The sequence below is a fragment of the Neolamprologus brichardi genome, chromosome 22 (assembly GCF_056152115.1).
Source record: "Neolamprologus brichardi isolate AB-2024 chromosome 22, ASM5615211v1, whole genome shotgun sequence".
Classification (NCBI taxonomy): Eukaryota; Metazoa; Chordata; class Actinopteri; order Cichliformes; family Cichlidae; genus Neolamprologus; species Neolamprologus brichardi.
The window spans coordinates 20,525,329-20,551,645 of NC_142124.1; the positions used below are offsets into that span (position 1 = coordinate 20,525,329).

The window sequence follows — 26,317 nt, forward strand, 5'->3', positions numbered from 1 at the left end:
ATAATATTATTAATAATAATTTTTGTTGACAAATTTAGACCCGCTGGAAGGTCTTCTTGAACCGCACCTGACTCATTAAGCAGCAGTGATGGAGGAGAAGGAGGCGGTGTGCCGGGGAGTGGAGCTGGCATATGGTGAGCTGAGCGGAGCGCCGCCGCCGCGAGACTGCACAGCTGCCTGTTGTCATGGAGGAGCAAAGATGGCGGTCCTGGCCTATAGCCTGGGCAAACGCGAAATAAATCAACATTTTACCATAAAAAACGCGAAACTGATATCGCTGGCTGCTGTTCTTTTACTCCTCGTGTTTCACGCTGCTTCGCGGTATTACGAAGGTGAGTGCTGCTTTTATTTGATCAACTTAATGTGGATGCGGCCACTGGAAACACTTGACATTGCTACTGGTAGCTAGGTAGCTGCTTGCATGCCAGCGCTTTTCTTAGCTACTGGGCTCCGTGCTTTTGTCACGGGATGCTTTCTAGATGTTAAAGTTATCGCCTGAAAACGTGCGTGCCGCAAATAGGTGGTTTCACGCACTAAGTCTCCAAAGGAAGCGTGAATTTGACCCGACTTTATCCAGCTGGTTAGCTGCTAACACTGCCAATAGCTGTGTTTACATGTTGCTGACGTTCCTGCTGCAAGAAACGCTTTATTGCTGCTGGAAAAGCCCTGGAAAGGTTCGTGGAAGTGTATTTGATCTGCACCTGGAGACCAATGTCATGTAAATACGCCCGACATGGTGTTTAGCTAGCTTCCTGAATAAATGCACTGTCGGTAAGACTGACCACAAATGTGCCTGTCGCCCTGTTCACAACTTCAAAAACTCTAGATTTGCTGCTTTGTGATAACATTGTAGCTGCACGTTTCTTTGTTCCAGGGCTGTAACTTGCATATGCATAGTGCACTGGATGTATCAGTAAAGGGTTTGCTCATAAATTGGTTGACAAACAGTGACACGTCCTCAGAGCATAGAGTTGGACTATGAATAAATAAAGCAGGCCCATTTACATGTACGTCGTACCTAGGCTGCTCAGTGTGGACGTCACCCACGAAAAGGTTAGGGAGCAGAGTGTGCTGTGAGCAGCTGCTTTGGCTGAGAATGATGTTGCATGCTGGTCTGCCCACCTTTCATGTTCGCCTGTTTCTGTGGATTGATTCAGCTGCAGATGGCTCCATTCATTTTGCGAACAAATGAATAGCTGGAGAGATTTATGCTCGAGCTAGATCGCTGATGGCTTCATTTTGCACTGTGGCCCCTGCCAGAGCCTTTTATTGTATGGTCCTTTTGACAGCACAGAATGAAAAGCCAAGGCACTATTGAGGCAGCAGGTTTCTGTCATAGTCGGAGCGAAACTGTGAGTGAAAGCGAGATTTTGTTTGTTTCGCCTCACCAGAAAGTTCTCTGTGTCTTGCCTCCAGGAGGGGACTCGTGTGAATGGCTGCTGTCCAGAGGACGTTACTTGGGGGAGGATGTATGGCAGCCTTATGGCTGCATGATGCACAAATACAAAAGCATGTGAGTCACACCACCTCTGAAGTTATTACACTGTATGTTTGGGATAAAGATTCAAATGTGTGGCAGTGATGTTGTTAGTTTTTGTCAGTCACTAAGGGTTTGTGGGTAATTTCAACTAAGGACTTTAGGATAAAAGATCACTCATTGACAAATAAAGGACAGTAACATTATTCACCTCAGTAAATAAATGTTGTTTTTTTTTATCTGTGCTTGGCCCTCACCAACCTTTTTTGTTTTACAGTGAAGCCAAAACCTGCCTCTCTGAAAAGCGGGTAGCCTTTGTTGGCGATTCGCGAATCAGGCAGCTGTTTTACTCCTTCATCAAAATTATCAACCCTGAACGAAAAGAAGAGGGGATTAAGGTAATAATGAGAAACTGCACTGTTCAAGCCCAGGGTTTTTCTCACAATGGTGATGGTACACGCCAAACAGATCTACAAATATGAGGCACAAAGATATGCTTTAACTCACTCTGCCCATTGCTTCCAGGGAAGTTTATAAACTGACTAAAAATATTTCAACCTCCAAATGGAAGTCTCTCTTCCATCACAGATGGCTCTAAATTCTGACTGATCAAGGCTGCAACCTAAATCTAATTAGAAGAGCAGACTAAGATTCATGCGTACCTATCGTGGCTGCTTTGAAGGCTGTGTGTCTTCCTTGAGAACTTTGACAGTCAGCTCTAATAAATAACCAGACCATCAGGACTAAATAAAAATGCAGTTTGACTTGTCGTTCATATTTATGTGGCTTAATTGTGGCTTCTAAAAGCAATAGTTACTTTGCTCCTCCTTACTTCTCTCAAGTCTGATAATTTAACTTCAGACTATCTATTTTATGTTAGAAAAAATCACCCTGCTGACTTGTCAAATAAATAGTCGTTTTTATGAAAAGATGGAAGTACTTTAAAGCTTGATATAGATGGCATTGTGGAAATGCGATGTTTAAAAAGGTTAAAGTCGAGCGGCTTGCACAGAATATCAACAAGATAAATGAAGCTATGGGATAACCCTATAGCTATACAGTACTAACTGTTTTGGTCTCAAGCTGGGACAAAGCATCACTGACTGTATGTCACACTTCCTCTCTGTCTGTCCACTTCCTAACATCTGAAGCATGAGGACATTTCCTTTGAAGACAAGAGCTACTCTATTAAAGTGGTGAGCTATTTATTTATATTTATATTCCTGGTTTTAACATGTTCTCGGTTTGTGTTTTTTCTTCTAAACACTCTGCCACAAGATTTCTTTTCAAACTTCATCTTTGTGTTTAGGACTTTCTGTGGTACCCTGAGGCAAATAATTCAATGAAGGAACGCTTGATGTCATGGACACATGTGAGTAACGGTAACAAGTGGGGGAAATTGCGAATCAAGTGCCGCTCGTAAACTTAAGTGCGGCGTCTCTTTTGCTTTGCAGGAAGGTTCAGCAAAGCCAGATGTTCTCGTCCTCGGAGCTGCCACGGTAACCTGCGTAAATGCCTGCATGTTTTATATGAGACAAGTGTGACGTGGTGGCTGCCGATAGTTATGTCAGTCCTGACTGTTTATCCATTTACACAGTGGTCCATCAAGTTGCACGGTGGCAGCAGTGAGGCCCTCCAGCAGTACAAAGTCAACTTGACTGCAATTGTGGGGCAGCTGGAGAAGCTGGCTGAGCATGGGGAGGTCTACTGGGTGCTGCAAGGTGTGCTCAGCTTCAGCCTCTCACACGATACAAGATCTTTTTATGATCATAGACAGGCTTCTAAAGTATGAGGCATGACTGGAAAATATTAAGACTCATTTGGTGTTAACATACAGAGGAATTAATAGTTTCCAATCTGCACACACGCCTAATAAATTTGCAGCTGTACTTCACATCTGTTTGTTAAACATTTTCCATTTTTAACTTTTTGATTGTTAGAATTTACTGCAAACAACAAACAGGCAAAATAAATAAATAAGGTGCCACACTGACATCTCTGAACCTCCTACTTAGCATTTCGCACTCAATAGTCATTTCCCACGTTGCACAATGGTTGTTCACTTCACGTTTTTTCCATGCATGGACCCTCTTGATTAAACCCCTTCTGCAGATCCAGTAAATGAAGAGGTGTTAAGTGAGAACAGGAAAATGATCACCAACCAGCAGCTGGAGCTGTACAATGAAGCAGCAGTGGATGTGCTCAACAGCAGCAAGCGTAATGGCAGATCGCGGGTCAGACTGGTGGCTGCTTCCCGTCAGGCTGCGCTGGAAACCATCATCAAGTCAGATGACGGTTTGCACCTGCCTGAGAGCACCAGGAATGTGGTAAGTTAATTAATGAGTGCAGCTTTAGTGCGGTTATTTTATCGGTATCCTTGATTAGTACTCACTTCCCCTTCACCTCTCCTTTTAACCATCCTGGCAGGGAGCCATGATCCTCATGAACTCTGTGTGCAACAAAATACTGAGGCCCATCGACGGTTCATGCTGTCAGACGTTACGAGCCCCTAACTTGCTCCAGAAACTGTCGGCTCTTTTCTTCCTTGGCTCAGCCGTGGTCATCATGGTCTTCCACATCCTTGGCAACAATCGCCACCGCCGACACGTGCCCCCTGATGTGGAGAGCCTAGAGGAGAAGAAGCCAGCCACTGCAGCTGTTCCCCCCGGCCCAAAAGCACCTTTTCAGGCTCTCTGCAGGATGGGCGTCATCATGGGCTATTTTTACCTTTGTGACAGGGCAGATGTGTTCATGAAAGAGCAGAAGTTTTACACGCACTCCACGTTCTTCATCCCACTCATCTACATATTTGTACTGGGAGTGTTTTACAGTGACAACAGCAAGGAGGTGAGACGGTGCTTCTCAGTAAAGTTTTGTTTTTGTATAACAGTCTCTAAATAATCTCACTTTTTTTTTTTTTTTTTTTCTTTGCTTCCACGCAGGCAAAATTACTCAACCGAGAACAAACGGACGAGTGGAAAGGCTGGATGCAGCTCGTCATCCTCATCTATCACATATCTGGAGCGAGCGCTGTGAGTCCCAATTATCTCTACAAAAATCAGTTTGTGAGTCTCCTGCTGTGTATGCTGATGTCTGAAGAGCCTGATGGTTTTTTATTTTTCTGTCTTTCAGTTCATCCCAGTGTACATGCATGTGCGGGTGTTGGTGGCAGCGTACCTATTTCAAACTGGCTATGGACACTTTTCGTTTTTTTGGCTCAAAGGAGACTTTGGACTTTACAGAGTGTGCCAGGTTAGGGGTGCTGTCAGTTATACTTTAACTTTATATTCTTGTTGACATTTGTTTCTCAGTCATAGCAGACGTCATGCACATGAGGTGTAATAGAGAAGTTCTGTCCATAAAAAGAAAAACAATTGGACGATTTTCCAGTGCGCTGCTATTTTTGGGGCGGATCACCTCCACTCTGATTGCATGCATGTGACATCTTTGATGTCTCAGACTTGTGCAAACTTACATCAGCTCTCAAACTTTCAAGTAGAGGATCATTATTGGTACTTTGGTCACCCAAAGACCAAACGGCAGTGAAAGAAACCTCAATGTTCACAACAACATGCATAGAGTTATGCACCATGACCTTTTCCTCTAGATTCAGACTGTGGTATCCTGCAGGAGAACATTCATCACTCATAACCTGCCTGACACGCCACGCATTGAACACTCACCTACACAAAAACAGTCCTTGTCCTTCACTCCACACTGGCTCCCTGTGACTTTAGATCTCGTCACCAAAATAAAACTTAAGTTGAAGTGTTGGCGTTTCAACTCAAAACTAGGGATTCAGTGACTGAGTGATTTTTAAAAATGGCAGCTGTGACAAGAACATTATGATTGTTATTACAGAATAATTTGGGTTCAGATAAATAGTGTGATTTTTGGGTATCTGCTCAGGTGTTTGTGTCATATTCATTCACAGGTGCTTTTCCGTCTGAACTTCCTGGTGTTGGTGCTGTGTGTGGTAATGGACCGACCGTACCAGTTCTATTACTTTGTTCCCTTGGTCACATTCTGGTTTGTTGTCATCTACACCACAATGGCTATGTGGCCTCAGATCCTTCAGAAGACGGCTAACAGTAGGTGTCAAATTACTGACTTTTATATTCTCCGCTCAGTCGTGTCCTGCACTGTGTGAATAAATACAGTTGATTAATTCATGTCATAAGTGCAAGCAGCAGGGTTGCATTTCATATGTCTTCTTTGTTGGACAGGTAGTGGCGTGTGGCATTTTGGGGTCTTGGCAAAGTTACTGGGCCTCCTGATGTTCATCTGCTTTTTTGCCTTTTCACAGGTGGGTCAGCTGAAATTGTTCTTAAGTGTAACTCTTCTTTCTTTTAATTGCATATTTAAGTTTAGGAGATGTAAATGGTCACATGTCCTAAGTTGTTCACGCAGCACCATATTGACCACTAAGCTGTGCTATGATTTATTTTATTTATTTTTTAAATCCGATGTTTACTCCATTTTTAAAATGCTACTTGCTTTATGGAATTTCTGTGTTTTGCATTATGACCAGGGTGTTTTTGAGCGCGTCTTCTCTGTGTGGCCCATCTCTAAGCTCTTCGAGCTGAATGGCAGCATCCACGAGTGGTGGTTCAGATGGAAGCTGGACCGATTTGTAAGTCAAATGTGTTTCCTCAAGGTGCAGCCAGGTTTTTGTCCACTCATGTTACACATGACAGAACACCCCCCCCTCCCTTCTTTTTTTTTTTTAGATTTTTTTTATTTTTTATAAAATTTGTTACCCAAGTGATAACAAATTTTCTGGCCTTTGCTGTAATCTTTTAATGTGTTGGCACTCTTCTGCAGGCGGTGATACATGGCATGTTATTTGCCTTCATCTATCTGGTGCTGCAGAAGCGTCAGGTGCTGTCAGAGGGAAAAGGAGAGACTCTCTTCTCTGCCAAGATTTCCAACTTTCTCCTCTTCCTCTCTGTTGTCTCCTTCATAGTAAGTCTGCATTTCACATATTTTGAGTCTTACCAAAATAGCCGTGTTGAGCGTTAGTTCTTAATTTAGACCAGTTATCATCCGTTACATAATTCTTCTAATCTAATGCTAAATATTTATTTTTTTAAATTTAGACTTCTTTCTTTGTATATTTAAGTAATAAACACAATGTGCAAAAGGGAATGCTTAAAAAGGAGTCATGTTTACTTATGTGACAAAGCCTTGGAAGGTTCTTGTTGTATTAACTGGAGATTACAGTATCAGCTTGGTAACGTGTGCGTTACCAAAACTTACTGGCTGTTTGGTAAAACGTGGCACTTAAAATCTTCTCCACGTCATTCTAGACTTACTCAATATGGGCAAGCAGCTGCAAAACCAAAACCGAGTGCAACGAGATGCATCCCTATATATCTGTGGTCCAGGTACAGTTTTTATCTGTCCTTATCTTTGTTTCTTTGGCTTTTCACACATGAAGTGTTGGTGCGATCAAGTCTGAAAGTTTCTCTGAGTCCGATTAATTGTTACTGCTGGAAATCCTGCATTTGACTTTGGGTTAAGAGATGGCACCTGGAGGCAGGACGGATGACGCTAAGGCCTTAAATGCCTCATTCTCACATTAGCTCAGATGAACAATATACAGAGTTTGTGCTAAAAAGCTGGAAGGTTAAAGACAGTTTAATGTCTCAACTGTTTGGGACATCTGCGCTTTCGCCCACTGTTCTGTGTTGATTGGCTAATTCACGTTTGGAAACAACCCTGACATCAGAGGCCTGCACTGTGATGTTTCATGCATGTAACTTCAGGGTATATTGCCTCGGGAACCTGCACCGCAAACAAGATTAGAGATCATCAGGCGTGAAATCACTGTCTGCTGACCAATCAGTTCTCTGGAAAATAGCATCACCATTCCTGTGCGCCATCAGTAGAAAGGTCTAAAGTTTTCTAATAGTGTCTAATGTCTTTGCCTTTCTCTGATCAGTAAGAAATATAAACTATTAGAGGCAACTTTATTTTATTTTATTTTTTCTGTTGTCTAATTTTAAATTCATTCTTTTACTTTTATTCTTTACTTGCTCTCAAACATCACTGATGTTGCAGCTGAGAGAATAAAAGCTAAAGGTGTCTTTTAAAGATTCAATCCTGGCTTAACTGACTAACTAGCTTTGTGTCTGACTGCTTATCATGCCTCCCAGTGTTAGGCAAAGTGAATCCAGATAATGGAAAGATAACCTGGATATGATGAGCTTTCTTCGTAGTATTGGCCCATGTCATCTGAGTCATGAAGTTAAATTTAATATTTAACATGATTTCATGACAGTCTGATATGATTGTGAGACCAAGTCTAATAGCTCACCATGTTATCTACAGTCAATTCACACTGGAAAAGATGTTTTCTACATATATTGCCACCATTACTATATTTAACCATTCGTCTGTATACACCACTTTAGTGTTTACAGTTCTTCAACATGCTTGGCCTGCTACTTTTTTAGTGATAAGTAGGGCTGTTCGATATAACGATATATATTGGATGACGATATAAAAACGTCTGTCGTTTCATTTTACGCTATTGTTTGTTTCCTGGTGTCGCAAAATAAACTCTTTACGGCAATATTTTTTCATCGTTTTGATGGTCACTGTAGTGGTTATATTAATTTCTTAAAGTTCTCTCTTACTCTTATATTTTATATAACCACACTACAGATGGACAAGCGCCTGTTTTTATGCGTTGTGGTTAGCAACAACGACGGTAAAACCATCGCTTGTCAGCTTGTTTATGTTCCACATAAACCTTTCACAATAAAGCTCAAGATCCTGTTGAGACTTTTCAAAATAAACTGAATCACGTGAAAGAGCAGATTATTTACAGATGAGAATTAAAAAAGAGCCGCCAGGTGCTAATAAATAGACCTTAGACTCAAACTTTTGAACAGGCTTTTCCCCGCAGCACGCTGTGTAATAAATACTCACAACGAAAACGGCGGCCGTTACAACTTATGTCTAAAAATGTATAGTTTCATACATCTGTTAAAACACTCGACTCCAGCTAGATGACGCGCAGCTGGAAACACTTCCCGCAAGTTGATATTCACAGAATTTACAGAAAATGTTACATTTTTGTGATTTATGTCGTTATCAGGACGATAGAATTCTTATATCGGGATATGAGATTTTGGTCATATCGCACAGCCCTAGTGATAAGCATGACTTACCTGTTGTAACATCACGCTTGGATTCCTAAAAATGTCTGTGATCTGTTTTGTGGGCAGATTTTGGCCTTCATTCTCATCAGGAACATTCCTGGCTATGCCCGTTCTATATATAGCTCATTCTTCGCATGGTTTGGAAAGATCTCCTTAGAGGTAAGGTCCTCCTTGCTTTAGAGTCACAGTTAGCAATATAACCCTTAAATAAATGTCCAATCACAAAAGACTAGAGTCTTATGAGAGGTGTTTTTTTTTTTTTTAAAAAACCCTGCTTTTTGTGTCCCACAGCTTTTCATTTGCCAGTACCACATATGGCTTGCAGCTGACACCAAGGGGATTTTGGTTCTCATCCCAGGAAACCCCTCCCTCAACATTTTGGTTAGCACCTTCATCTTTGTTTGTGTGGCTCATGAGATTTCCCTCATCACCAACGACCTGGCCCAGGTGGTCATCCCCAAAGACAGCATGGCTCTGCTGAAGAGACTGGGGGCCATGGGGATTGTCAGTCTCGTTATACTGCTGGTGTCCAGGGCTGGCCAGCCCACACCTGGCGCCTGATGGACGCCTCCTGAGGGGATCTGGGGGAGGGGCGGGAGACCCACTAAGACCCTGCTGAGATTGAAGTGAGGTACAGATGGAAGTCAGGAGGCAGCCTTGTGTTTTAGCTACTGGTGAGACGATGTTGACAGCGGTGACCCTTGGGAGAACAAAGTCTGTCCGCTGACCACATTTGACCAGAGTCCGTACTTTTCTGACTGCTGTGAAAGTCACACACTGAAGAAAAGACAAATGCCCAACAGAGAAGGAGTCACTCCTTTAACAGCAAAGTCCAAATTGTGGGAAAGGAGTTTAAAAAAAAAAAAAAAACACACACACACAAAAAAACAATGAAATGTTTACAATATCTGGTTTCAGGATTTTGGAAATGCAGAATCTAAAAAAACAAAGCACGACGTCCTCATTTTAAGACTCATGCCTGCTGCATTTGGCAGCGTCGCGTCTGTTTAGCCAAACGCTGATAATACGTTTTTGTTACATGCAGAACTTCCTGTAAATCGCTTTGGGAGGGATCACCTGGCACACACTCCGTCCATGTTGTGCAGTAGCAGCTGAAGGGGGGATTTCACTCAGGTGGATCCATAACCTGCATATTCAGATATCTACTCTTTTACAACAAATGCGTTAAATTGTGCTGCGTTTTTATCATCAACACTACGTTGTACCGTATTCCTGGTGACTTCAAACTGCGTCGGATATCTAAATATGAGATATATGGACCAACGACTGGCTCGGATGATCAAAGAGTGACTAGAGTCAGAAAACTTGGAGTGCAATGGTTAATATGTTGGAATATCCTTCGACGTGTTTTTGCTGTGTTTTATTTTTTTTTCTTCTTTTGTGCGTAATTTTGCTGAAAGGCTGTGGTCACCTGCTGTAGCGCTGAAATTCTATGTGACATGTACAGTATTTAATGATTTAAATTAAGTTTATATTTTATACAGTTTTTTGGAGGGAGGGTGGGGCAGGTGGGGGCTGGCTTTGTTTTATTTTATACTCTGCGACTGCTGTTTGTGACGGAAGTGTTCTATAGACAATTTTGTACCCATCCCAGACCCTCATAGACAATTACCTGATGGTGAGGTTGATCCTTTTAGCCGTCTTGTCTCATCTGTAGCTTACTCCCTAGTCGGTGTATATTTGTACAGTAGTGACAGATTTATTTTATACAGCGTTGCTTCCGCAGTAATTTTGGTCTGTTATTGTTTTTTTAATGTCCATTGAAACATGCCTCATACCTCTGGCAGAAAGTGTACCAAGTTTCACATGCTGTTCTAAGCAAACTGCTGGGTGACAAATTAAAGGAAAACCTTTGACCTCTGCAGAAAGGGGCTGTGGTGGCTCTGAAAGGCTGCAGGGGGCGCTGTAAATCAACTTACAAGTTGTTTTGAGTGACCGCCTTTTAAACCAATGATAAAATTTGTCCCTATGGGAGTGGTTTCTCCCACAAGCAATATGACCCCCCCCCCTTATAGTCACCTGATCTCAACCTAACTTACATAGCCTGAGAGATTTTTTTTATTTTTTTTTCCTTTTCTACTGATCTTGGATTTTGCTCCACATACCTCCTTCAAAGTACATGATAGAAATTATGATGTTTACCCAATGCCTCACAAAACACTTTATTATTATTTTTTAATTTCTATTAAATTGTTACCCATCTGTTTTTCTTGAGCTGCCACAGCCACTGAACTGTAGTCAGTGACTGAAGTGATGTCTTAGTGATGCCTTTTAAAAAGACTGTGTGGTGTTTTGTTTTGGGGGTTTTCCCAGTGGCTTATACCTACAGTACATCTTCAGATGAAGACTTACATCTGTGATGCAGCTGTGATCATAAACTTCCATGTTTTAGGCACTTTGTATGGGGGGCCACAACCACATCATTTAGAAACCACTAGGTAATGCACTGAGTGAGCTGACATTACTGTTAAGGAAAACTGTTGTACATTTTATCAGGCGGTGTCTGTCTCCTTTTGTCCTGGCAAACGTGAGGGGGAGGTAATTTTTATTTTAAGATCTGCTTTTTTTTCCCCCTTCTATTTACTTGTTGAGGTAATATTCAGCGTTTAACGTTGAGTTTAGCACAGTACCAGTGCACTCAATGCACTTTTCTTTTTCTTTCTCTTTTTTTGGCTCAATCAAATGTCGTTTGCAGATTTATGACAATATAACGTAAGATGTATTGCAAATGAATTTTTTATTTCAGCTGCCATCAGGTAGAAAACATTAAGTCATCCTCTATTAATTTGTGTAATGTGGGTTCACAGCGGAACAATTTGCGCAAAATGCGCAGCTTTCGTCTTTCTTTCTGGTTGTTTGGGTTCTGTTCTCAAACTGAGAGAGCAAAGTAAATGTTTAATTTTTAACCACTCAGCACCTCATTGTACAGATAAGAATGGCATATAGATGTTTCCATTCTCTTTGGTGTGTAAAGTTTACTGATCTGTATGATGGTTTGGGGGGTTTTCTCATCTATTAGTGAACAACCGCGATACAGTAAATTTGGTTAATGTATCGGGCCTTAATTGATCTCTTTGGTCATGTAAAAGCAACAACTATTTATACCCCGTGTAGGGCCTCTTTTGAAATATATTACATGTATTAAAAAAAAATTGTGATGTCTTAAAAAAAAATGTGAAATGTATCCATATTATTTATAAATGCCTTTATTCTGTTGTACATTAAGAATATCTTCATAAAAATGTGCTGTTTTGGCTTCTTTTAGTGGATGGAGTGGGAAGGGGGTGTTTTTTCTTGTTTTCCACTGGGACAGAAAGTTATTTTGAAAGAGTTTATTATCATGTGACACATTGAACAAATGTTCTAACACATGGCGACGAAAGCATTTCAATATAAAACACCCTTACGCCCCGAGAGGTCCGCTGGGCAAAGCAGTATGACATACAAACATATTAATCACACTTTAAACATTTAAACAGATATTCCAAAATATTCTAAGTTATCTTTATAATCGGCTAAGCTCCTCGGGTCTTTTTCACACTCGCTAGTCAAGGTGCAAGTGCGCAAGTGGATGATAAAATTTTCACCGCTAACACATGCAGGTTGGCACAAATTTTAGGACAAAGGAAGAGGGGCAGCTGCAACACTGGTGCTTCTGGTCATAAATTCAGAGCTTCAGCCACCTTTCTCTCCTCAGGAATACCATTTACCTGGAACACAGTGAAAGCAACAGCTGAACCACAGAGACGTGACAAAACTTCCAGAAATCTAACACTAAATACAGATGTAAGCAGCAATGCTTGGGATCCAAGCAGACTGCACACACTTTGTTAGTGCTTATTGTTCGCTGGTAACTGATGCATGCTATTGACAACTAGGACTGACAGTTTGTACCCTGCCTGGTCCCTTCCTACAGTAGCTGACTTGCAAGCATAATAATTTTATGCTCTGTCTAATTTAAAGGCCTGCAAAAGCATCACGCTCCATTAGTTGCAGGTGTTAAATAGCTTATTAAAGCATGATCTGACATTTAGCAAAATAAAAATGCTGACGCTAACTACAATGAGACACTGCACATCACGGTAGACTGATCACGTTTTGAAGTTCATAACCTCAACGTCAGATCAACAAAGTCCACAGATGATGCTCACTTAATTTTTAGATAATTGGTCCAAGAATTTCAGAGGAGAAATTAGAATTTTACTCCAGACCACATTCTGTTTGAGATAACTGCAAAAGTTTAAACTTATTATTACAGCGCCACCTATGGATACAGTTCAAACTTTTCACAGATGATGCTCACTTAATTTTTGGACAATTGGTCCAGAATTTCAGAGGGGAAATTAGAATTTTACTTCAGACCACTCTCTCAAGAGTAATGTCTTCTGGATTTTGCAACGCAACCATTTTTAGCATAGTGAAATAAATATGGGGAAGATGAAAAATCTGAACATTTACAGTTTTTCCTGCAGCTTCTCTGCCTGGATCCTAAATTATCTCAGCTTTAAATCATGAACAGCCGGCAGCACCTACCTCCAGCCTTCGAAATGTTGACATGACATAGTTATCTCCTTTGTTAGCAGTGAACAGAGAGAGGATTCGGTTAGTGCATCATGCAGCTGATACCCGTGCTCACAGGAGGGCGCTCACACGGCAGCGTCACTATTAGTCGGCTCATGCAGTAGATGATAACGGTGCAGTGATGCAGAAGGAACAGACTGAAGTTATAAGAAACTATGAAGCCAAGTGGTTTTATATGGATTCACATTATTGATGCCAGTATAGTCCAAAAACTGAATTTAGTGAGAAGTAATATAAAGGCAAGTGAATTGTAAGTCATTTTTACTGTGAAGGTGCTTAAACCTTCAGAGGCATGCTTTACTGCACTTGAAGTCCTGATGAACATTCGGCAAGAGAGAGTGTGTTACCAATAGCAGACATCCAGATATGCTGACTCTATGCTATGAGCTGCTGTTAAACATCTGTCATTTCAAAGAATTCCTGGAAATATACTCCTGACATATGTTCCTGAGAGTTCTAACCATTCAGCTGCTTCATATTACAAGAAGGATGTCTTAAGATTCTCACCTGATGGCCGCTGCTGTGGTATCGTAATCTGGTTTTGCAGATTCCTGAAATCATAAACAACAATATTATGCCAAAGCATGTTATAAAAATGTTTGGGTTTTTTTTTTTGTTAGTTTCAAGCCCATTAGGAGAAATCATGGGACAGCTTGAAGCTCTTAAGCTCTAGTTGTACTTTCCAAAGGCCTGACTTGCTTTCTGTAGCTATAGTTGTAAACACCACATAGTTGGAAAGTGCTTGAAACAACATGGCATTGTTCCAACTTTTCCATTTAACACCTATAAGCCTCATATCTGCATCTGCTATTGAGTGTGGGCGTATGTGTGGCTGTACTCATCCATCCGTCTCATGCTTCCCACCAAATCCCTGAACTCACGCCTGTGTCTGCATCAGCGGCATGCTGGTGGTCTCGTAGTTGTCGGGGTGGATGGGTGGAACCACCTCGCCGCTGACTGGGTTGAAGACGGGCAGCGTAGAGAGCGGCCAGGAGATTTCCCTGTTCTTTGACATGCTCCTCAGCTCCTTGGAGGACTTCTGGATGGAGCTGTGGTGAACCAGCTGGATGCTGGAGGAGGGGAGAAGCAGTGAATTCGTATTGCAGCACGTTTCTGTGTCATGGGTAGGGGGTTGTCTCATCAAAGCTTAAGTGATGTGCACTCAAGTTTGTGCATGCACAAACAGAACTATAACATCCAACCTCACCTACTGCTGTTCTTTTTTTATTTTTTGGGGTTTGTTTTCCATTTGTTTGAATTAAATTTTAGGTGTAATGCTGAGTACATAGTTCTGATAATCCTACAGCTGGTCATTACATTTTTTTCAGCAGCCCACTGAATGAATGGATGCCAATGCCAACGCACGTATGAGCGTATGAATGGACATGAAACAGCCATGAATGACAACATAAATGACCAAAACTGCAAACCAAAAACAGAGGGGGAGGGAACAGAAATAAAATTTAAAAGAAGAACACAGGAGAGGTAAAACACTTACTCTGGTGTTTGCATGTTTCTTTTTTCCCTAGAAACAAAACAAAATGGATGAATTAAATACTAATATTAATAGGTAAAGCAACATCTGCACACAAGTGAATGAATGGATTGTTTGATAAAGACAAGGTGATGATGTGGAACACTGAGTGAAAAAATAAAAAGGGGAGGGGAGGCACACGTCTATCCCAGCCTGTAAACGATGGATGAGGATGACTGATCATCCATGTGTGGCTATGCTTCAAAACATCAAGATGCAGATGACAAGAGTCACAGAGACCCGAGACAAACAGTGATGAGGAACTTAACTACTGCATGGTAATGACAAGCTGCAGTTAAAGTCCAGATTTCCACTCTTTTTCAGTTATCCTACAGCTAACTGAGCTTTTCAGGCTTATTTTTGCTGTCTCTCATATGGTTCTCGTACACTTTTGGCTGCTTATTGGGGTATTTGGTGCAAAATTTGCATAGAAATGTTAAGACCGAGCACACTTACACCCCTTCCCGCCTGCAGCACATAGTGTAGCCGAGGATGAAGAAGAGAACTAGCGCCACGGCGGAGGGAACAGCCAGCGTGATGAGGAAGTCGGAAAAGTAGTCCCGGCTTTTCAGAGACTCGGACGGGGGTTTGTACTCCCCGAATTCGGGCAGGATCCCTGTTCCGGGTTCGGGACGTGTAACGTAAACTGGGACTACTTTGTTGATGTCAACCTTAAAAGAAAAAAAAACCAAAGACATAAAGATCAATTAGAGGTTGCATACTTTTAGTGCATTTTAATGCATTTTTAGTGAATTTGTTGGAACGCATCCTCACCAGAGAAATCTTACACCAGTCGATGTGAAACTGAGCTCGGAACTTCTTGTCACAGCTGATGACGGGCTCCATCTCCTGACTGCAGCGCAGCTGGTTATGTGGGCTTTCCACCTCCCGCAGGCACGACGAGAAGGGAACATCAGCACCGACCATCACATAGACGCTAGAGGAGAGAAGAGAAGAAGAAGATGGAGTCTAATTTTACAAGTTTATGCTGAGGTTTGTAATAATCAAGTGTTCTCTCCTGCTGAGTGCTCTGCTAGACGCTTTCAAGTTCCAACGTAAATCTTTGATGAACAACTTATGGCAGCTCATGCTGGCTATTCCCATCTGAGTTAAAGGAACTGACAGCATATCGATGTAGACGGCTACGTGCTTTCATCTAATTTACTGAAACTGAGGATCCCCAAAGCCCCAATTAAATTAAATGTTAACATAATGTGAGTGGGCTGAAAATACTGTTGATTTGTTTAATTTAGAGAGGTGAAGGGGGTCACTCATGGAGAGATTTGGGACAGATGAGCTGAACCGAGTAGAGCTAAATCTTATCCTTGAATCCTTGTAAAGGAAAATATGTAAGTAGGGGATTACTTTAAAAAAATAAATAAATCACAAATGTTTTCTGTTTCTGTTCAGATGAGACCCACGTCCAGATCCTCACCCTTCTTTTAAGTTGTTAATAGGTAGCGGCACCCGGCCACCGCGGTCCAGTGCCGAGGTAATGTTGATGGCATTCAGCCGCTCGGGCTGCCAAACGTTCTTCACCGCTCCCAGGAAGTCTCCCAGCACCTCACTGGCCAGCATCTCCTCCACATTCATATTTTTGATGTAGAACTCTGCTTGGTAAGGTAGGGGGAACTCTGTGCATAGAGACAAAGACACAGTCAGAGAGAAAGACTTAAAGAGGTTAAAGGCAGCAGGCTGAGGTAACAGTAGCTGACACTGATTTTTACCAGTCTGTACACCGGACACTGCTTTGCCTGCGCTGCCTTGTTATGACTCTGCTTCCTTCGGGGGCCAGATGGCAGATGACATCACAGCACAGGGAGAGTGATGTTACATTAGCAGTTTGAACAGCTGCTGAGCGTTCCCCCTGACTCAGTTCATACTGTACTGCCTGTACTGTGATGGGTCAATATGGCAGTGAGCAAATCTACAGAAGCACAGGTGCAGAGATGCTCTCCACAGCAATACAATGAAAACTCTGAGGTAGGATTGTGTGGGGTTTTCACCATGACTGACTGAAGTGGACACTTCACTAGAACTATACAGTCCTTCAAGTATCCTTTCAAGACATTATGATCTTATTAGGGCTGCACAAACGATTATTTTGATAGTCGACTAGTCACCGATTATTTTTGCGATTAGTCGACTAATCAGATCATGCATCCATTGGACGTACAGCTTATTGCACCAGCATGCATCTGATCTTATATAACTATCATTAGCTTACAGCGTTGTTTAAACAGTGTTTATGGTATGTGCTAACTAAAAAATAAAGACAAGATGATAGTTTATTAAATTTTAATGAAATTTGCAGATTGTTTCAGTGAAGTTTAATAAACTCCTTGCTATCTAAAATATAACAGGATACCGGAGTATATTCTCGAGCATCTCACATTTCTGATAATCAGTTGTCTGCTTGACGTTTATTCAGCTGTGTAAAAACTATAACTTTAATATCAGCCAAACCGATTTACTCAGGTACAAATAAAATACTAAAAAAAAGCCAAACAATAACATTTTTAAGTTATCTAAGTGACTTATATATGTTTAACCTGAGTAGCGAAAGACGGCGGTGGGTTTGAAAACGATTTGCCGGGTGTCCGGTGTTCTCACGGGCTCTAGTGAGCCTTGCCCCCGGCTAGCTATCGAGCTAGTGGGTAACAGACGTCTCCGAAAACGTCAGAGCGCTTTTGAAAATATGTGGTGTCTTGATAAACTGAGCAGATATTTGAGGTTAACACAGTTACATTCTCGCCTGAAAATATGCTAAACGTTTATTTTGTGACCCAGAAAGAATAATAAGAGTAATATTAAAACTAACTAGCTGCTGCCATTGTTGGAAACTGAGCTGGGCTGCACTATGAATTCTGGGACACAGCTTCTTCTTCTTCGGGGTTTAACGGCAGCTGCCATCCTTGTACATGCAGTGCTGCCATCTTCTGTTTCAGTCCGTTATTACACTCTTAAATCCTACTACTTATCCCTGCGTCTTTTGGGATCTTACAAAGCTTCAAACGATCTTATCACATAACCTTCATCCGCAGATTTTGACAAGTTGACATGAAATTGACTTATTAAAGCTTCAGAACAGCTACTCAGTGCAGTGATGTTACTTTATCGTCTGCTGTATCTACATTCAAAGACCAACGATGAACTTTTGGTTGTGCTTGATAAAAGTAATCAAAGACAACATTTTCTCTTAAGGGAAGCTCATTGCACAGTCCAAGTACTGAGTGTGCTTCCAGGATTTAATCAGCGAAGCTGCGCAGTCTGATCTCAGTTTGCTCTAAGCTCTTATGTACAAGTTCCTCTTACCTTCTGCAGCCTTGATGTTTATGACCAAGTTGTGCCGCGCTGTCTCAAAAGTGCGCCTGTTATAGGCAGTAATCTGTAGGACACAGAGGTGAAAGTTTAAGCCCAGATCAGTCCAGCTTATAAGGCAGCGGCTCTCCGGACAAGGCTGAGCTAGATACACGACCCGGGTTCTGTACCCAGCTGAGGTGCCGTTTAACACTTTAAGCCTTTTGGGAAAAGAATTTGTACAGTAGCTTATGGGAAAGCATAACAAGTATAAAGGAATTTAAGTCTAGCATCTGTAAGAGTAACATAGTACTACGTCGCTTCCAAACACATATGCAAATCAGCTGGGCTCAGTGAAATAAATTCCAACTCATCCTTAGACTACAACTTAACAGATTTCATTGAATGTTTTAAATTTGCTCAAGACTTTTGGCACAAAAACGAGAAGTCACTTTCCATAGTTGAAATAAGCAGCAGCACAAATTACTTAATCTCCACTCTTTTCACAATCCAACCACCCACCTCTATGACAGTGGGCTTGCCAATGTGCTCTGCAGTGGGAGAACCGTAGAGCACTCCGTCACTATGTGGGGTCCTTTGGATATATCGTAGCCAGCCCGGCCTGTCGGGGTAGCCCTTCAGGTTGGTGTTGAAAGTGATCGGATCGTTGCTGGGGTCACCTGCAGACAGAGCAGTGGAACGGTAGGTGGGCCATAACGTTTAGACCACTTTGCTGCGTTATGAAATAAGCAGCGCTCTATGGAGTTTATATGCAATCACCACCTCTACAAATGTTTCAGATGTATTTAGATATTCAGATATATTGATGATATACTACACAAACATGATAATAACATGTGTTTGATCACAGTGTGAATGTGACAGCGTTATACCTGATTTTGGGTAAGGAGGAAACTCTCCTTTGAAATACTCCCTCTCCAGAACGTGGACGAACAACACGCCTGCAGACGGGTAGACATTACGGTCTGCGTGCGACCTCGACAGGATGGTGACCACTGAAACACACATTTTAAAGACAACAGAAGTAAGCAGAACATTTCCTGTATGCGTACTATTCATCAATAAAGTGGACCTTGGTGCTTTTTCATATTTTGGTACACACAGTAAACACTATGTCCAAATGTTTTTGTGTAGACTGTCATATCTATTTTATTTATAGCCTTTACCACATTTAAACAACAAAAATTGACCCAAAGTCATTTTGAGACAAACGCGTTTGAATATATTTAGTTGAAAATGAGCACAAAAAGTCCACTTTAATGTCCTGCCAGCAACAGCAAATGGAAAAAAAGAGAAAATGTTAAACTAGTTTAACCGTGAAATCAATTAGTGTTTGCGGTGATCTATTCTATCCGTTTCTCTTGCCTGGCATCTGCATTCTTGTAAAGGTAGAAGCATTCACTTCCCACAAACGTCAACAAGTGTGAAGAGAAAAACTCAGATTATTGCTCAGACAGACTACAGCTCTGTAAATAAGAGGCGCTTAACAAAACCAGTTAAAGAAAGGAAAAGCGTCTGAGGTACTGTGAGTGAAAGCAGCAGTAATGAGAGTCACTCAGATTGTACAGAGTTCTTTTAACGCCCTCCCCCCCACTTGATCTCCATTGTGCTGTCTTTTTAGCCCCCGCTCCGTTTCAAACACAAACATTTAGTCTTTATTTGTGAAGGGCATCACTAGGGAAATGGTAGCCCCTTAACAAAAATTTACACAATGTAAGACCGGGGGTGATTTACCCATTTTTCTCCCTCTCTCTCCCTCCTTTTGTGTCTTTCTCTTTCATTACTTCCTCCTCTCTTGCTTCATCTTTTTTTGCTTGTGTACCTCACAGCTTTTTTTTAGCACAGAGTTTTCTTTTTTTCCCTCTCTCGCTCTCTCTTTCCGTTCTCGATTTTTGCCTTCTCTGTGCCACAGTGGGTGGGAACTCAATTTTTAATCACCATGGGAGACTGAGGCCGAGTGTATGAGGAAGAAGAAGAGGGGGAGGAGGGCTTGCAAAGACGGAGGAAGGGAGACTGGACTGGAGATCTGTGCTATGAAGTGCCAGAGAGGGAGAGAGAGGGGGGGTTTGAACTGTTCTTGCCCGCGGACATACAACTCCAGACACATTAAGCAACTAGGTAAAAGCCTGGGTAAATTCTCTATGTACATATGTGCCTTCCCACGGGCAAAGAGTGGCTGGTTTTCCCAAGTTTTACAACCCTTTCTAATCTGCTAATGAACCCAGCATTTTCTATCATTAGCATCATAATATTAAGTACTCTTCTCCTTCTACACTGAACACAGGCTGACTTTCAAGGAGAATGCACTGAAGAGAGTAATATCAGGATTTATATTTTAATTCATGTCAATGAGAAGGGGAAGTGAGCATTAGATGCAGATTAATTAATAAACCCTCAGCATCTACAAGTACACCAGTGAGACACTGCAACTCTAAAGACATAAAACAGTCCCACATGTATGTTAAACCCTCCTACAGCTGTGGTCAGTGACAGAGATGCTGAACTGACCATGTGTCTACAGCCCCCAAGGGCTCAGTCATGGCAAGATATAATCAATAGCATTTAGCGGCTGCTAAATGTGGTGTTAGATGAACAACCTGAGGTCGTATCTACCACATCTCTTTTCAAGAAAACCACCTGGGCATGACTAATCTGTGCGACGGCTCTTCTCACCGCAACCGCTGCACCCATCGCATTAGGATCTGGGTTAGTCTGAGACCAAAAATAAACCATCATTCAGTCTCAGCAGACCGCTTACTCGCTGATGACTTCGGTCGATCCTCAAAGCTGAATGCACGCCCTCGGATTCTATTATGTGACACATTGGGCCTCATTAATTCTCCGCCACACAAAGGACCACTTTCAGACCATGCCGGTCAAGGTCAAATCCTGGCTACGCTGCTTTAGTCCGAGCCCAAAACTGGATGTGCTGTGAACATTTGCAAGAGATTCGGAGATGGGAGATGTAGGACATTCGAACAGCCTCAAGGAAAAAAACGAAGTGTTTTAACCTACTGATATTAAACCTTTTCATCCAACAACAAAGATTTAGGGATGAAGACAATTTTATTTTTTAGTCAGTGAAGCTTAAGTATGTTTCAATGCAGCAGCTTCCACTTATGGCTCAGCCAGTGTAAGTAGAGATCACTAACTAAGCTACACCGAGGATTTGCTAATAGCATCAGATCTGCTTATTTGCAGCAGGATGACTTTCTGCCAGGCCTTCTCGAGTTGATGACCAGCAGCACTTCCACCGTACACCAATACATCACCAATTTAAGGTTAATGGTAAACTGTCCACTGCATACTAACGCAGCAGTTTCAGTTGGAGGACAAAGGTAGTGAGGCAAGATGTGCATGACAACACATATAAGAAGCTAGATTTTCCCAACAACAGGAATGTTGCACTACCGTCTATATATTCTCTATGAATTGCTTAAAATCATTCAAACACTGCTTTTTAACTTTTTAACCCACATGCCATCATACCATAGTAGATGCTTGACAGACCTTAGGGGTGGTGGAAATAACTAACCAACTTTATGATTTTCTGGGCTGACCTTAGACTGGGATAATGTCACGACTGACATTGGATTAGTTAAAAATGCCATTGGCAACGTGAAGAAAAGTAAACCTCCCTCCTTCAATTGGCTCCAGCTAACTGAGGCCTCAAACTAGATTGAGAGACAACAGAAGGATGTCCTTTAGTTCTGTTGAGTCAGCTTCATGTGCACATGTAGTCTGGGTCATGAGGAATGCATGTGCTCCTTTGGTGTTTAGCGGGTAAGCCCAGAAAACAAGGATCGCTACTGTTGTAGTATTCTGCCAACAGAGTCTGAGAATCGACCTGTTCTCAGATATGGAAGTGAAAGTCGCTGCTGGTGTCACAACAAGCAGAAGTCAACGGATAAAGACAAGGGCGGGCAAGAAACCACCGGTTCCATCCTCTCGCGCTCAATAAATGTAAGTAAATAAAAAATGTATCTACAGTGCTCATTAGCTTTAAAACAGTGCTGCAAAGTATCGACATCACGTTAAGCAGAATAAATATTGCTTTCTGTAATAGTTAATGATTTAGGAGGAATTCTAATTCTAGCAAGGACAAGGTTTAGATGACGTTCAAATTCATTAAAGTGCAGCTACAGCAGAAGAAAGTGGGCCAAGTCTGGGGGACAGCAGACAACTCAAAACAATAATGCCAGTATTAATGGGGAACCAGCTGAGCGTGGCACTGTGTTATGACCGAGGGGAGGGGGAGGGGGACAGCGGGTCAACACATGACGTGCACCACTGCACACACCCACTCACCGTCTCTGGACACGGCTGCTCTCTGCTTCAAGGCCACGGATTGCTCCACACGGACATTTCTCCCGTGTAAAGCGCTGTGTTTCGTGTCATAGGCATGCACAGTGCAAACTACTGGATCAATGGATAAAAGCATGAATGGAACAAGTTTCTTTTTTAGCAGCAATTTAAACAACAACACCCAATTTTTAAAGCACTCTGACAAAAACCTGATTCAGTCTGTTGCACTAGTCTAGCATTAATTAAAGCCTGCTGTCATAGTTATTGTTTAAGAGGAGTTTGAAATATTTTCTAAAATATTAACATAGGCATTTTTCACAAATGTTAAAACCAATCTGGACAAAGCAATTCGCCAGGCTGAATTTAATGTGGCTTGTTGGAGAGGTGGAATATGGTCAGAGAAGAAGCCATTAGATTTCAGTGCAGATCCTGACACTATCTTAAAAATTGCACAACAGGACACTAGCCTTTGTGAAGGATTAGCTCTCAGTTTGAAAGCCCTTCTGCTTTCAAACTCAATAGCACTTCTCTATTTATGAGTATTAGGTCTCTGTGTATAAAGCTATAGTGTGTTTTGACTGTGGAGTAAAATATCCCACTCTCTTCATGTTAGTTAACACTATAGTAACAGTGCTGTGAATGGGCCCCTTAATTTTGACGTTTTATCAAAGCCTGAAAAAGCAAACTGGTCAACAAGTGTTTTGCTACTGGGATTCTTTTGCCTGCACGTTAACAAATTCTACTTGCTATTTTCCAAATCTGAAAACTGTTTTCACGTGGAATGTCTCATTTCCTTTTTTAGATATAATATCGCAGGTATTTGACAACTAGAGACAACTGGACTGAAAAGGGCGATGCATTTGGTTTCAAGAAAAGTGAAGCCAAAATGAAGGAAGGTGTTTTTGTCTGTCCTGAAATCCATCAACTGGTTCTTGAGGATGAGTTCAAAAGGAAGCAAGCATGGGAAGCATTCATCCAGGTTGTTAAGAATTTTCTATTATCCTGATTTTGAGGATAACATGTTGAAATGTACTAGAATGTCACTAAAGGTGCACTTGTTACATTCTCATCCTGACAAAATCTACGTGATGTTGTCGGTAAAAATCCTCCCTCTCTTTTTCAATTCTTTCGCCTTTCATAACTACATGGGAATCTGCCCGGCCCAGGACCCACCACCAGTCCCCTCTGAGTGCTTTCCCAAACCGCAGTCTCAATACATCCTCATGCCATGTGCCATTACCTGAGGATATGGTCCTAGCTAGAGAACTAGTGATTCTAAATTTCCCATAAGTGTGAATGGCTATCTGTCCAAGATGTACCCTGACATATGCCCCGTGGCAGCTGGGACAGGCTGGATGTATATTAAAATTGTCAAAACATCATCAGTGTAAAAAAAAAAAAAGCAAAATAAAGAGCTGGTCTTAAGTTCCCAGTAGCAAAAAGAATGACGTATATATGCAGACCAGTGTTATAGCAGTACTCAGCACTTCTTTTGATAACTAATTGTTATCAAAAGGCACTTTTTAACAACATTTGCTGATTCCAGGCTATCCTGATGTGGAAATCTAATGTATATTTTTCTTTTAAGATTGTAACCACAATAATATCTCAGGCTTAGGTCAGTGATTGAACCTTACATCTTTCATGGAGGTGGGACTCATTGCAGAGACTGTACAGGCTATGAGTACCTAATAAAGTGGCAGCTATGAGTGTGCAGACTTTTAGGCGCAGTGTAATTAATTGAAATAAACGAACCTATTTCCTACATTAAATTTTGGATAACCTGAGCTGCTAAACTATCAGGAGCTAGGTAATTAGGCATTCATAACACACCTGTTCTACATAAACCAGGCCTGCGCTAAGAGGGGGGAAAAGGCTGAAATAACGACCGACATGAAACACAGCTAGCAAGAGAAACGTTGTTACTAACAGCTGGAAATGTAAGGTACCGTAGAGAACACAATTTGTCACTAAGTGCACTGTGAAAATCCATAACGTGTAACGGTTTAGCTGTCAAATTGGTAGCCATTTTTTCCTCTTGTCTCCTCCTCAGCCTCTTGGAAAAAAAATGCTCAACGGCAGCGAGCTAACTGGCTAGCTAACTAGCTCGGATACTTCACCAGAGCCGAACCGTTTTCAAAGATGTCGGGATATTTCCCGAGTTCAGTCGATACGTACCCGTACCAAGCCATACCGCGACAGCTGCGGCGGACATGGTGCAAATCATCTCCCCGAATCTTTACATTAAACAGGACCGCTTTGTCTAATCGCCACTGGGTTTGACAGCCATAATAATAAGCATCCTGCAGCATTCCTCCCTCCGCCTCCTCCTGCCTTCACTGGAAAACACAGCAGGACCGCTCATTGGCTGAACATCTGGATGGAAAAACATGGTAAAACATGATGGGAATCGGAATATAGGAGCGCCACGCCTTTACCAAATGTTTCTGTGTGATGCTCTCGGAGCGGTTAGATTATATCTGGCTGCTTGCAAGGAGTGGCTGCCTCTGTGTGCGTGCTTTGCTGTTTATCTGTCTGCTTCTTGTATTCAGACTGATGGGATTTGTCATAATAAAGCATTCCTCCCACTAAAATCCACAGTTTTTAGTGTTTTGGGGGGGTTGATTTATTCTTGGATCAGGACTTGCAAACACAGATACACCCTCTTAAAAACATGCAAGTCACCTCAGCAGTGCTTGACCTCCTGTGCACAGCTGTAAGCAGCAGAGGCATGTTTGGAAAGTCCTGCTCCAATCTGTCCAGCCTCCCCCCCCTGTAGAGACAGTCAAAGCAGACAGATGGTCATGTTTTGGCCCCCTTGGCTCCCAATCACATCTACTAAAGGAGCCTTAATTCAACCCCCCCCCCCCCCCCCCCCCCCGCCCCCTCCCCGTTTCCCTTGATGTCAGCTCCCACTGAGAGGGCACTTTGATATTGCAGAATAGCCTCCTAATTCTGGCTAACATACTAGCAGTGGTCACTGGGATGCTTCTTGATTGATAAATTCGTATTTGTGACTGGATTCTTGGCTTTCTCAGTGGCGATAAACATGATGCCATCCATCCTCTGTGTTCTGCAGTTCCTGGCTGTTTTCTTCTTCCACCCTCCCCTTTTATCCCCTTAAGATTATTTTTAGGTTGCTTAGCAACATCTTCTCATAGCCAGTGTTTGGACTGGGTATGAATGTATCACAACAACCACTATAGGTCTGTGGATGTACGATGATGCTTAGAAATGGAGGAAAGCGCAGAATTTGTGACTTGGAGAGAAGCTAAGGCCCCAGTGTGTCTAATTTGATACTGACTTAGACTTATTTCTGTCCAATCCGGTTCTTTTTGGCGTAGCAGTGAACATCAGTTTAAATTGTAATTGCCCTCAATTGGCTTGTTTTGAACAGTGGGGGGAAAAATGCAAAATCCTCTTGTCAGCAGTGGTGGGTGTTTAGTAAATGTATGCACTGCACAAGCTCTAATTCCCTGTGTTTCTTGCAATAATGCCAAAGCATAAGACTTGTTTTTAATGCACTTTCTAAATTCAAAACTGATGTAGACCTATTGAAAATTCACCTGAAGTGTGAAGTGTCCCAAATCAACTTATAACAGTTTATGTTCTAATCTGCGACTCACATTTGTATTAACCGAGTAAGGTTTGGTTAAATATTGACTGAACAAGCAAATGTTTTTCCTCAGAAGGCCTCATCCAAATTTGTACACAGCTTGTGCTTTCATAAAGTTAGAAGAAACAATGCCGTCTATTATAACACAACAACAGCAATCATGTAACTTGGTGCTGTTTGTAAAAATAATCACACATTTGGATGTTTACAAAGCTTCCTTTTCTCTAGCACTTCATCACATGAATTAAGTCCTGTGCTTTCGGTGGGGTCTGTTGACTGTATGCAACCCAGGC

General features: G+C 41.9%; 3 protein-coding genes across 7 annotated transcripts in view; 2 read left to right on the forward strand and 1 right to left on the reverse strand.

Moving 5' to 3' along the window:
- casd1 (CAS1 domain sialic acid O acetyltransferase 1) lies at window positions 1-11,922 on the forward strand. Its single transcript, XM_006787670.3, has 18 exons — window positions 1-332; window positions 1,417-1,513; window positions 1,755-1,875; window positions 2,629-2,673; window positions 2,787-2,849; window positions 2,932-2,976; window positions 3,075-3,198; window positions 3,590-3,804; window positions 3,905-4,324; window positions 4,420-4,509; window positions 4,610-4,729; window positions 5,412-5,568; window positions 5,704-5,783; window positions 6,009-6,110; window positions 6,302-6,442; window positions 6,787-6,864; window positions 8,713-8,805; window positions 8,938-11,922. Exons 1-18 carry the CDS (start codon window positions 89-91, stop codon window positions 9,205-9,207), a joined length of 2,505 nt encoding a protein of 834 aa, XP_006787733.1. The 5' UTR covers window positions 1-88; the 3' UTR covers window positions 9,208-11,922.
- On the reverse strand, window positions 11,388-24,869 carry sgce (sarcoglycan, epsilon). Of its 5 annotated transcripts, none has more exons than XM_035906444.2 (13): window positions 24,587-24,869; window positions 22,412-22,519; window positions 18,976-19,098; window positions 18,605-18,762; window positions 18,098-18,170; window positions 16,218-16,416; window positions 15,557-15,719; window positions 15,239-15,453; window positions 14,747-14,773; window positions 14,130-14,318; window positions 13,756-13,799; window positions 13,201-13,238; window positions 11,388-12,377 (listed from the first exon to the last, which is right to left on the reverse strand). In XM_035906444.2, exons 1-13 carry the CDS (start codon window positions 24,633-24,635, stop codon window positions 12,327-12,329), a joined length of 1,437 nt encoding a protein of 478 aa, XP_035762337.1. In that variant the 5' UTR covers window positions 24,636-24,869; the 3' UTR covers window positions 11,388-12,326. The 5 variants fall into 5 exon arrangements, with proteins under 5 accessions (XP_035762337.1, XP_006787726.1, XP_006787727.1 ...); XM_006787663.3 differs by having other exon boundaries at window positions 22,412-22,522; XM_006787664.3 differs by lacking the exon at window positions 14,747-14,773 and having other exon boundaries at window positions 22,412-22,522.
- The window catches only part of ppp1r9a (protein phosphatase 1, regulatory subunit 9A), a 48,449-nt gene continuing 46,621 nt past the window's right edge, over window positions 24,490-26,317 (forward strand). Inside the window, exon 1 of the mRNA XM_006787668.3 lies at window positions 24,490-24,801. The gene's annotated coding sequence lies outside the window, so the exon portion shown is untranslated. The remainder of the gene's footprint in view (window positions 24,802-26,317) is intronic.

Bases quoted from the DNA above. Each gene is read 5' to 3' on its own strand.
- casd1 (XM_006787670.3), top strand. From the start codon at position 89: ATGGAGGAGAAGGAGGCGGTGTGCCGGGGAGTGGAGCTGGCATATGGT. The intron at 2,674-2,786 runs GTGAGCTATTTA...CTTTGTGTTTAG, and splicing joins AGAGCTACTCTATTAAAGTG to GACTTTCTGTGGTACCCTGA. The intron at 2,977-3,074 runs GTAACCTGCGTA...CCATTTACACAG, and splicing joins TCGTCCTCGGAGCTGCCACG to TGGTCCATCAAGTTGCACGG.
- sgce (XM_006787663.3), bottom strand. From the start codon at position 24,635: ATGATTTGCACCATGTCCGCCGCAGCTGTCGCGGTATGGCTTGGTACG. The intron at 19,099-22,411 runs GTGAGTGGGTGT...TGTGTGTTTCAG, and splicing joins AGCAGCCGTGTCCAGAGACG to TGGTCACCATCCTGTCGAGG. The intron at 12,378-13,200 runs GTAGGTGCTGCC...ACTGTGTTCCAG, and splicing joins CAACATTTCGAAGGCTGGAG to GTAAATGGTATTCCTGAGGA.